Source organism: Trichosurus vulpecula, chromosome 5 (assembly GCF_011100635.1).
Source record: "Trichosurus vulpecula isolate mTriVul1 chromosome 5, mTriVul1.pri, whole genome shotgun sequence".
Lineage (NCBI taxonomy): Eukaryota > Metazoa > Chordata > Mammalia > Diprotodontia > Phalangeridae > Trichosurus > Trichosurus vulpecula.
In genome coordinates this window covers 203,448,775-203,461,234 of record NC_050577.1, presented here as the reverse complement: position 1 = coordinate 203,461,234, position 12,460 = coordinate 203,448,775, and the positions used below count along the sequence as shown (strand labels likewise).

Here is a 12,460-nt window from a genome sequence, read left to right as displayed (position 1 = left end):
TGCTTGACTTGGAGCTAGGGGAAATCTGGGTTCAAATTCTACCACTTACAGGTGGATATTGCATGTCCATGGGCAAATCATTTAAACTCTTTGGATCCTTGGTTTCCTTTACTAATAAAATACAAATAATACCTGTAGATCTACTCTCACAAAGATTTTGTGAGGATCAAGTTAAACATAAAAAAAATGCTTTGTAATATTAATATCAAACTTGTCCAGTGAAATTACTGCTCTGAGACCCTAAATCAAAGAACTTTATTAATAAAGTACTGTTAAAATATTCTATCCCTGAAGTCAAATAACTTTGCTATCACATCTGTTGTAGAAGAAGGAGTCTAGAGAACCTCCTAACATAGCTACCATCCTATTGAGAAAGTAAAAGGAAAAGAAGGGTTGGGGAATAGGAGGAGACAGGCTACAAGATGCAAGGGAATGAGGTTAAATGTAATGCATGAAGGTGAATCAAAGCACTTCCCTTACATACCCTGTCAGAGAACGGAGGAGCAATAACACTTCCATCCAGGAGGGTCTGTCAACCTTTGAAGCACACTCAGAAGCATTATGTTGGCAGCCTTAGCACATGCATTTAAAAACACCTCAATAACCACATCAGAAGTTTGAGGTCTTAAGAGACAAGCCCTTTCCTTATCTCTTGAATTTACTTATAAGGAGCAGCCAGAAAATATCAAAAAGCATCTTATAAGGCAATTCTCAATTACTGCAATATACTTGCCATTGTGAGTGAAAATGACCTCCCTTTCTTTGTTGGGAAGTCAGTCTCCAACTAATGAAACACTTTTAGTAAAGGAGCTATAAAAAATATATGTATATACTAATTTCCCTCAGAAAAGAGTCTTATAATTAGAATATCTATGAGTTATTATTGGGGTGTAAAGTAAAGCAGTTACCTGGAGGACTATGGAAGACTTGCTACTCAAAGGAGGTTTTTATGTTTCTTGGAGATTCTATATATACTATCTAGTACTTTATGGTTATTTAATCAGAACTGAAATTAAGGCTTATTCTGAGTACTTCAATATGCTATGAAACAGAAGAAAGAATAAACAGGAAAAACTACATCATGTTCCTGTGACAGTTTTAACCTAATTATGTCTACATGTGCTACCAGAACCTTTCTATCTTTCTGGTACCTTTAATGCCAAGGCCACAGATCTTGAAGTTAGCCTCTAAGTCCAAGGTTCATTGCCTCAAGAGAGCCTATGTGTTCTTCTGGAACAGCCTTCTATATACTAGCTAAATTTAATATGAAGAACTCCTTCAGCATCCAGATAAATTCATCTCCAAGTTCAAAGGAGTATGAGCTATTTCTATAGAATTGTGCTTCATAGGAACAAATGGACCCAAACTTCTGAGTGTAATAAAAGTTCAGCCAAGCCACTGAGTACATGGGATACAGAGAGACAAATGAGAATGAGCTGCATGAAATATCAAATCCAAGCAGCAGAAAAACAAAAATAAGGAAGGAGTAAAGGTGTTACACACAAAGAGCCAAGCAGGGCGTACTCAGAAATCGGGTCCTCCTGCCACCAGGTTTGAACGTCACCCGCTCAGATGCACAGTTAAACTTCGCACAGCCTGTGAGAAGGTGGGGAAAAAGAGGGAAGAACAGAGAAAGGAAGAGAAACACAGAACACAACTACAAGATGTTAGAAACTTGAGGTTGGAGTGGTGAAATGTACTAAGATGGCACAAAGAGGAACAAGCTTCAGGAGAAGGGCACCTAAATAGAATAGGAACCAGGAATTCCATTCCCTCCACCTGTATAAATCCAAAGCTCTTCACTTCACTGGAATAATGCTAGTTTATTTTGCTCCTCCAGAATAGAGTACAATCACCTTGGTAAGATATGGTACTCAGTTCAAAGATTTCTTTCAATTCTCCTGAAAATGTTCTTAGAGAAGAAAGGGCGCAGTGATTCTTGCTTCTGAGTTCTCTGGAAGCAAGTCAATTTATTATCTATCTTTTGTCCCTTTCTTCCTCTTTAGACATCCCACAATTAAATTTTGTATCTTTTATTTCTATTCTTAGTGGAGACCTTTTAAAGGAAATGTCTTGTCTAGTAAAACAAGATCATTGTGGTAAAGCGGGCTATGGACAGAAAGCAGAATTACCAGACTGTTCCAACACTGAACAGCTCCTTTGGCATATTTCCCCTACCCCAGCAGAGAAAAAAATCTGCTCTGACCACGCTATGCATCATCTTCCAGGAAACTATGTTTTATTCCCTGGTAGTTACTACTGCATTTTGGGGGATGATCACTTTCAGTCTTCTTTTTGATATGTCTTCAAGGATTAAGTCCTGGGCCCCCAATCCCTCACTTGCTTGCAGTGATATCTCCCCACAAAGGTCTCAGATGTGTGAATTTTCATGTTGGTTACTACATGGCCTTCCCTGAAGAGGCTCTTTGACCAGATGGTAGCAACAAGCCTAACTTACGTGATGACTTATCTCTCTGTAGTAAGACTACCTCATCATCTGTCCATCACCTCAAACTATTCTAAGACTAAGATTTCTGAGCAGGTTGTACATAGACTGTGTATTGGCCAGTTGGTCTTTTGCTTTCAGGTTCCTCAGTCCAAGCTGTGACCCTGAAGTCTTCTGGAGCATTTGGTCCATCACCAAGGCTAAGGCAATTCCTCCACCTTAGTGCTGTTAGAAGATGGTGGTTGCCCTCTGATTTCTTACCTTGGCCTGGAGCAGAAAGGCTTGGTACTGAAATGGCACCATCACTGGTAAAAGCTGAATAGAGGTTCTCGCTGGAGGGAGATGGTTTAAGGGGCTGTAACAGCTGATTCTGCCCAGTCTCTGGGATGCTGCCAGGAGGGTGGAGTGTCTGCTGGGGGTGCAAGACTGAAGATGCACTCTGAGCAGACAGGTTGCCTGTGAAAAGACAGAGTGGCATCAGGAAACAAGGGGAAGTTTCTTAGTAGTTCAGTCTTCCCACTGCACTCCACAGACACTGAGTAGGCAGGCTACAAAAAGACAAATAAGAATGGACTGCACAAAATATTAAAACAAGCAGCAGAAAAAGAAAAACAAGAAATCTTGTGTTTTGACTGGGGGGTGGAGTACAGGGAGAGATGGGGATGGGAGATACTGCAGAATAAGAAAGAATAAGGGTTTTGTTGACTGGAAGAAACGCCAGGAGTGAAGTGGGGAGTAACTCCCGCCCTCCCCTCAACGCTGACATTAAGTCATGAAATTCATAAACTTCATAAAATTGCATAAGAAGGCCTTTAACACAGTTTGCCCAGATTGGTTCATATGCCTAAGTCAAGTAAGAAAGGGCAGCTGTAGGACAAGGGGAACATGAGGTTTTCTAATGGATAACCCTGACTCTGAACAGGTTTTGAAAAGAAGATTCTGTTTTTCCCTACTGAGAAAGACACTGAAATATGAGACCACGAGATTTCCAAGGCAGGCTCTGCCTAGCTTTCCTATTAAGGCAGGCATATGCCAGGTCAGATATAAAACTACGTGGCAAAAGGTGTGGGTGGCCACTGAATGCAGAGCGTGTTTGGCACCCAATCTCTTGGCAGATGTCACACAAGTGCTGGGTCCAGTATCCTGGATGTGACCTCCTTTTCTCATCCCTGGATATTCATCTCCTGTTCAACAAGTTTATCAACCATCAGTTGGTTTACTTGGAGTGTGGGTAAGGTTAGCAGATGGCATTACTTAAATATTTTTCTATTAGTGAGTGCTGTGAGCTGACCCTGTGATGTTGAAGAAATGGGTTAGAACTATCCTAACAGTTTTCAACACTGTCACAACATACCAAACCCGAAGGGCAGACCTCTAAGGGAGAATGTCTATGAGAAAGGTGGAAAAGAAACAGAATTTTTTTATTAGCATGATCCTTTAAAACTAGATAATCCTCTTAGGAATTTTAGTAAGATTAGCTCTCTCTACAGCGAATCATAATGAACACTGTTGAAACAAACAAGCTAGTTCACCAAGGGCCATTCCCAGAGCATGTTCAATCAACCATCACACTTAATGTAAAGCAAAAACTATCCAGCAAGAAAACAGCTATGCTACTAAATGTCTTGGTATGCACTGTTTTACCATACATACATAATATGTACATACAGTTTTTATTTATGTAAGGAATTTTAATATATGTCATGTTAACTTCTACATACATACCTAATATGTTAAGTATTAATAAAGTTCATTCTCAAGATATGCTTTTAACAATTTTCTTTCAATAATGTCATCAGTAGGTCACTCCAAGTGAATAAAGTCCCCAAAAGATATAACTTATATACCTACCCAAAGGAGTCCTCTGTGACATGTCAATCAAATTCCCATCTCATGCAATCAAATGGGAGTTTCTGCTCAACAATTACTCAGTGAAAAGAAAGGCATTTTTTTAAACCCCCATTTAAGCAAGGATTTGGGTAAACATGAGTAATAATACTTCAGTTGGTGGCAAAGCTAAAGACTGCTCTCAAGTAGACTATTCACTGGAGACTATAAAGTGGTTTCAATGTGAATTATCCTAAAAGGACCATTCACCAAGACCACTTCCAAGGGTAAAATGAAGGCAGGGGAAGAGGGAGCTGAGAATAAGATGTTAAAGTTAATTTTAGAAAATCAGCAAAAATATTGAATTGATAGATCCAGTTCTATAGCTCAACAGCTTTCATACTGGGGAGAAAAGGAAAGAACCAAAGGGAAACTAAAGGAAAAAAGGAGGAAAAAAGTATGGTAAACGACATTTTTACCCTGTTCCATGGCTCCTTACCTGAAAGTTGGGGGCTCTTATTCCCTAATGAACTACTTCGGCTAGACTTGCTGCCTTTGCTTTTAGTGGGTCTCCTTCTTCTCCCTGAGAGTGGAGCAGCTGGGGGAATGATGACTGCAGGGGGAACTTTGCCCAATTTGGTATACAGAGATTCGATTTCATGTTTCTGGCGACTCTGTAGGTCCTGGATCTCTTTAAGGTGCCTAAGAATAAAGGCCAGTCTTAAGAACATACTCAACACCAAACTTGCCAAATTTAACAACTCCAAACAACCTACCAAATATAACAACTTCAATTTGACACCAAACGGCAATTTCATTAATATTTGTGAATCTAGGCCCTGACATTTATCCTGAATGTAAATATTTAACTTGCTCTCAAAACATAAGTACTCTCACCTTTTCCCTATTTCCAATTCCAATTTTTCTTCCCCATTTCCTCCCACCTTCATTTAAAATTCTTTAAATTTCCAGCAAGACAAGAGGAAATGTGGTTATTCCTGAGACCAAAGAGGGATAATATAGGCAATTACTACCTAGAGAGCTCTTGCTATAGACATTCACCCAACAGAGGGTAATTTTAGAGTGTTTGATAAAGCATCTGAGTTGGAGTCAGAATGACTCGAATTGAAATCCTGCCTTAGGAACTTACTAGGTATGTGATCCTGGGCCTCTGTTAATTAGCCTCTGCCTGCCTCAGTTTCCTCAACTAAAAAATGGGGATAAAAAAAAGCACTTATCTCCCAAGGTTGTTGTGAGGATCATATAAGATAATATTTGTAAAGCACTTTGCCACTTTAAAGCACTATATAAAAAGCTAACTATTATTACACAGGCAGCTAGGTGGCACAGAGGACAGAGGGGGCCTGGAGTCAGAAAGACCTGAGTTCAGATCTAGCCTCAAACACCTTACTAGTGTTATGACATCAAACAAGTCACTTATCCAGTCTGCCTCACTTTCCCCAACTGTAATGGGGAACTACCTCCCAGGGTGATTGTGAGGATCAAACAGGAAAGTATTGGTAGAACCCTCAGCATTGTGCTTGGCTACATAGCAACTGCTTAGGTAAATGCCTCAGCAACATTTTTGTAGTGCCTAAGGCAGGCTGGTGGTAGTTAAAACAAGTCTATATAATAAATGCTCAAAGTAACAGTATTTAAAATCTTAAAAAAGCACACCTGTGAAAAGGAGTAGTATAGATACTTGGGAACAAGAGATCCTCAGGCAAAAAAATTCTTGGACAACTTTCTATATTTTAAGTATTTTATATATATTTTGGTAATGTTTTCTTTTCTCATATGCAAAAATAGTTATTTTTTGATAGAAAAGAGATTCCCTACCTTATGGTATAGCAGAAAGAGCTGTAGATTTGTAATCTTAAATTTTAATCTTGAATTTCTACCTGCCACTTCATAGTTATGTGACCTTGACAAGTCACTAAACTCCGGGGTTCCGAAATTTAGATTAGATTATTTCTAAAGTTCTTCCCAGTTCTAAGCCTCTGATTCTATATCTATATAAAAGCATAAGGGAATAAAAGTCTTACTTTTCTCGTAACCGACGTAGTTCTGACTTCAAGTCCTCATCTTCAATGTCTGATTCATTGTCGCTGCTCATGTAAGAGGAGTTGAATGAGTTGCTAAGGCTCTGGCTAAGGCTCTGGATGGGAAGGCTGCCTTTTGAGCCCAAATGGTGAGTAGAATGTGGGCTACCTGAACCATCATCCATATTCCTACTTAGGAAGGCGGCTTCCAGGTCACAAGATGGTCCATTAAGATGGCTTGGCTCTGACAATTCAGGCATTTCTTTCTTTGGTGCTACAGCAGAAGGAACAGCCTGTTCAGAATCCAATAAAGGGTGTGCCACAGGTGGCTCTCTCTCTACCACAGTGGTGACTTTGTCTTCAGTTCTTGACACAGAGAATCGGCCAACCTTGTCTGTTGTAGTCGTCACCTGAAAGCGGCCAACTGTGGTGGGGTGCTCAGCTTCTGGCTTTGTCTGCGTAGCAGAAGTTTTCTGAGAAGGAACACCATCAACCATATCCAAGGAGGTGCCACATACAGCTGTGGCTATTCCACCAGGCTCCTGCTTCACCAGAGTGTTCTCTGGGCTGCTACTTGACAACACTGAGGACTCTGAAGTGCTCGATTCAAAATGTACAGACTTTACTTCTTCTGACTTACTTTTGCTCTCCTTCAAAGAATCATCTACTGCAACCGATACCTGGTAGTTTAAAAAAAGAAAAGAAATGACTGACCTTCAGGATAGTCTAAAAAAAAAAAACAACAAAAAAACAAACAAAACCAAAACCAAAGCTATGCATACTCAACATGGTAGGAAGTTCCAATTCCCTGACAACTGTATCCAATCCCTTCATTTTGGGAAAAGAAAGTGCTAAATCTCCTCCTTCTATACTTCCAACCTAATCCTTCCCCTTACTATCTGAAGTGAAGGGTATTTTTTGTGAAGATATACCCAGAGCAACAAGGCACTTTTAAGCTGAAATTTAAGACAAAACCTTTTGGGAACTCAACTAAATTCATTAATAACTTATTAAGTGTCTACTAGTAGAATGCACTATATTAGATACTGGGAATGCCTTCAAGGATCCCTACTGAATGGGGAGGAGAAATACAACATGTGCTCAGAGGAAGAAGTACCAGATAATTTGAGGCAAAAGGGACCATAACCAGGCAGATGAGGAAAGAGTTGAGCCTTGAAGGAAGACAAAGATGCCTCCTTCAGAGGCAAAGGTGAAGAGGAAGTGTACCCCAGGCAGGGACACAGCCTGTACAAAGGCAGGAGACAAGACCAGACTGGGGGAACAGCTTGGCTAGAATATATTGAGTATGTGAAGGAGATTAATGTGAAAAATTTACAATGGTATTCTAGAGCCAGATTGTGAAGAGCAAGGTGAGGAGTCTGAATTGGTTTCTAGTCTGGGTTCTGCATGTTATTAGAGAAGTGATTCTTTAGAAATTTAAAAAAAAATCTGTTGGGCATTCTATTTCCTTGGTAGATCCTGAAGAACATTCCTGGTCATTGGCACAGAGCTAACTCTGGGTTCTTGAAGACTAAGATTATGCCCAGTGAAGCTTTCATATCAGTTTATTCAAGTTTTAATTGGCAATCATATCATTTCTACAACCTATGTAACAGGATTAAGTTCCCGAAAAGCGAATGTCTTACCTGAAACCGACCCATCTTAAGAACACTGGCCTCTGAGTTGGTGATTATGGTCTTATCTTCTATGGTCTGAGCTGCTGAAGGAAGCAGAGAAATAAAGATGAAAAAGAAGTTTAAATTATCATTTTTTCTCTTCCTTATCATATCTAAGAGGATGAATCTAAACAGTCCAATTTCATATTCTTTTGCAGTGGTGTATTCTTAAGTCAGGTGCTCAAAAAGTAGTTAGATATAGTATTCATGAAACAAGATTTTTCTTCCGGACTAGATTTATTTTGGACTTGGAGAACATTAAGTGCAGTTTTGTGAGAAGGCCTTCTAAGGTGGCCTGCTTGTATAAACAAACACAGTTGTACCTGAAACACAGGACAGGCTTAAAGCTGACTGAATTCAAAGAAATCTGTTTATTTCTGGGGAATAACCACAGCGATCATTTTGTTGGAGACAGCTATTAATGTTACTCTGATCCTTCTGTTAGTTTTCTTAACCTCATTTTCCAATTGTACAAGCTTTTTCTGGAATATATTACTAATAGGCTCCCAGTCTCACTGAAGAATCAAGGACCCAAACAGGATTCTGAATTGTGCCCAGGGTGCCATACTTTACCTCTCTGAGCTGGCACTACCACTGGCACTGCTCCGGCAACTGATGTTGGAGCAACAACTGACGTGGGCTGCAAGACAAAATTGAAAAGAAAACAAAAACTAAAGCTTTTTTGGTTGTTTTTTGCTACAGTGAAATACTTTGAAATATAGTCCATCTTTTATCCCAATTTAGAAGATTATATATATAACCATGAGGACAGCCAAATTTTGTCAGTGCAGATGACAAGATAACTTTTAAAAACTTCTAATCCAGTAGATCCAGTCTACTAACTGTAGTCAGTACCTTCTTTTTTGGTTTTTGTAGGAAGACAAAAAATCCAATTCATATGATAAAGGATCCAAATGCACCAGAAAACCTGATCTTGCCATTAAATCAACCTAGAAAGCTAATATATCTTTCCTATTAAATTATCTAAATTTAACTTTTAAAAGAAATAATGAGTTTTTAAAGCTCCTTTATGATATTCTTTCCTTAAGTCTACTTCAGAAAAGTACCTCAGACATTCATTCAAAGGGAAGTATTTTCCTTTAGGATCTTTTTTATTGCCTCAAAATATAAACAAACAGAAGTTAAAACTTCAACTTAAAATGTTATACATACATACACACACACACACACACTAAAACCATGATACCCCTGACATTTAAGTAATACCAATGAAAAAAAGTAGATGGGTCTAAGGATTACTCTCAAATCTGAGCTCTTTTGAGCTCAGAATTTTGGAATTAGCTGGTGAAAACACAGCTTAGCTGAGTAAATAGTAAAATTAAACATCAGAAATTTCCGTTCATTTGCTCCATCATCATGACCACTTATATGTAGCTATACTCAGCCAAAACTCTTCTTAAGCGTATTTCTACCTATTTGAATTACATTTCTGGGAACACAGTATCCTGGGAGGGAAGGAGACAGGCTACTTTGGAGCTCTTCCAACTTACAGCAACTGAAGATGTGACTGGGACAGTCTCTGGACTAAGGGCTCTTCTTAACTGAGCATCAAGATCTTCTAGAGGTTGCTGAGACTGAAGCAAAAATACCCACTAATAAGAATGTCTTAGGCACATTAGCAAAATCAATAGCTAATCTCTAAGGCTGATTTACTTTTGCAAGACTGACAAAACTACTTTATAATCTAGATTTAATATAGGTTTTGGAAATGAAATGCAACATTTATTTATTCACAGAAATGAAAACAAAGATTTGATCTTCATATTGTACGGCTGTTTCCTACCACCTTCTTTTTTCTACCCCCAGAAGATGGATTTCGTATTCTTCCCCTCTCTAGGAAGCTTTATGAAATGTACATAGAACTGTAGTTACGTATCTTTATCACATCTTACCTATTTCCATTTACTTTTCCCTTCAGTTTTGTAAAAACCCTAACTACAGGGTGAATGTATTGTCAGTTACACAATGATTTTTTCATATTAAAAAAAATTGCTGTTATTTGCTAGTATTACTTTCCCTGTCTTGTAACAATAAGTACAGTTTAAGCAAAAACAAAACAAAAACCAAAAAAATAACCCTGACACAATTATCATGTCTGAGAACATATGTCTATGCAGGCCACTTCTCTTTTGAGGGGAATTACTTATGATTTATCAATCTTCTAAGGTTGAATAACACATTATTCAGAAGATCGTCATCAAGGAATCACAGTAGAAAAAACCACTACTTCCCCACAAATAAGAAGCTCTATTTGCCAACCTGCTTTCATCATATTTAAGAAAGTTTTAACTCCTCTTTCTTTCCTTTTTCTGTGAGAAAATAACAGTTTTTATAGGAAAGCTGTAGACTTGAAAACATGAAACCTGGCTTCAAAACCTGGTCTTTGCTTTTACTAGCAATGTAATCTTAGGTCACAAACTTTGAGCCACAGTTCCCCCAAACTTTAGGTGAAGATAACATCTGTGCTGCTCAACTCACTACGTTGCTGTGAGGGGAAAGCACTATACAAATGTGAGCTATTACCACCACAGAGGACTTGCTTCAAAATGACAGAAGCAGGCTGGGGAATATAAGTCTTAGACATAATAATTCAATACACCTGAAACCAGAAATGTGTCATAGACTTGGCAGTATCCAAATCATAAATGCCAAACTTATGACTGAATGGGTAAGCTGAAAGAATTCCTTAGGAGTTTTCCTCTTCTTTCCCTTGGATAATGGAAACCTGTCCTATCTGGGACTCCTACTGCCCTTCTTTACCTTGCTACTCAGTTCTACTGCCTTTCAAATACTGATATTGAGTCTCAATTCTTGTCCAATCCTATCACCAAAGAGGAGTAGAAGGAACAAAGGGAAAATCTCTTACACCTGTTTTTCTCACCATTTTTTCTTCCCACTCTTAATTCTCCAACCCCTACTCTATACCCTTCAAATCCTTTCTCAGTTCATGAGTCACCACCGCTTCTCAGCCCCTATACTCCTGGTCCTAATTGCCCTCAGCTTTCTGCCTTATTCTGTTCTTCCACTTCCAAGAGTTCCCAGCTCTTGTTCCTAATTATCCCACCTCTATCCTCCTCTGGTAAGTATGCATGGAGTTCCAGACTGAGTCTAAAACTGGGAACACATTTTTATTAAATTTGGTGATGGCTGGAAACTGTAGATTTTCTCTTACTTTATAGTTTAACATTTCACAAGTACACTCACCATAAAATTAGAATTAGAGCAACATGTTTATTAAATTCAAAAGACCTTTAACTACATATAATTGATATATCAAATAAAGCTTGCATGTCATCATCTTAGAGGTGAAATACTAATTTAATTTAAATAATTATGAGCTTGCTTATTCAGAAATACTGCCAAAGATGAGGTTGGTATTTTTTTTTAAAAGTCATACGACTGGACAAATACACATAATTTTGCCCTGTTACTTCCTTTGTATCACATGATGGTATATCAAAGTAGAAGTTTCTATATGACCTAGTGGATATATGCAGAAATATCCTAAATATATTTTAGAATTTAAATCACTTTTTAATAATATCATTAAATAGTTTCAGGTTCTTCCTAATATGCCAGACCTGAAAGTTTTGTAGCACCGCTGTCCTAGAGTAGGCATGAGCAAACCCTGGGAGCTAGGCACGGTTTTGATATTTAAAAATCTAGGTTTATTGTATATAAAAATCATTCTTAGCTTTCAGACCATACAAGAACAGGAGAAGGGCTGAATTTGGCCTGTGAAGTTTGCCAACCCCTGTTCTAGAGAATAAATGCTATAGAACTTTGAAGAAACTGTGTTGTGAAAATTATCAAAAACTTCTCAAAGAGTGAATATCCTTAACTTTGGTTGTGTGGAGGGAGATAATTTGCTGGTAAAACTTTAGGCTGTGAGAAATAGTTTTTCAAAACAGACTCAAAACTACATTGAAATAAATATCTCAGAGTCATCTTCTTAGTTAGGGTCTGTCTCTAATACCTCAAATAGAAGAATTGTACACCTTCTCAGTTTAGATGGGATCTGGACCACTAGGCTCAAGCACTATTCCAAAAACCTTCAGTGGAAGGAGGCTACTCAGTTAAGAGAGAAAGAGAAATGGAGAAGATAATACCATGCAATGAAGAATTTAACCATGCATTTTGAAAGACAAAAAGCAAGAGAAATAGAATTCTGCCAAGTCATGGAGCACCTGTGTTAGTGAAGGTCCTGGAAAAGGTGGCAGCTGCTCACTCGGTGGGGTAGCAGATGCAAGTTCAGTACCTACCGGCAGCACCTATGACAACGAATGGAAATTTTGAGGTATCAGACATGAATAGAAGAAGCCTCAGGGGAGGTTACAACTACTGCATTTTAAGAACACCACACCTGATTAAAATGAGTTGATACAAGGTTACAGAAACAAACTGTATAATTTATTGTAAATTGTTTGGCAGAGGAAAGATCCACTGGG

At 38.5% G+C, this 12,460-nt stretch overlaps 1 protein-coding gene across 12 annotated transcripts in view; it reads right to left on the bottom strand.

Moving 5' to 3' along the window:
- Positions 1–12,460, bottom strand: part of WNK1 (WNK lysine deficient protein kinase 1) — a 171,409-nt gene that overhangs the window by 7,822 nt on the left and 151,127 nt on the right. For 7 of the 12 annotated variants that reach the window (XM_036758893.1, XM_036758881.1, XM_036758888.1 and 4 more), the window contains 7 exons: positions 12,200–12,283; positions 9,503–9,586; positions 8,565–8,631; positions 7,962–8,035; positions 6,319–6,995; positions 4,773–4,975; positions 2,708–2,902 (listed from right to left, as the gene is read on the bottom strand). In XM_036758893.1, coding sequence (XP_036614788.1) covers positions 2,708–2,902; positions 4,773–4,975; positions 6,319–6,995; positions 7,962–8,035; positions 8,565–8,631; positions 9,503–9,586; positions 12,200–12,283 — 1,384 coding nt within the window. The remainder of the gene's footprint in view (positions 1–2,707; positions 2,903–4,772; positions 4,976–6,318; positions 6,996–7,961; positions 8,036–8,564; positions 8,632–9,502; positions 9,587–12,199; positions 12,284–12,460) is intronic. The other 5 variants (XM_036758882.1, XM_036758883.1, XM_036758885.1 and 2 more) reach the window with 5 other exon arrangements.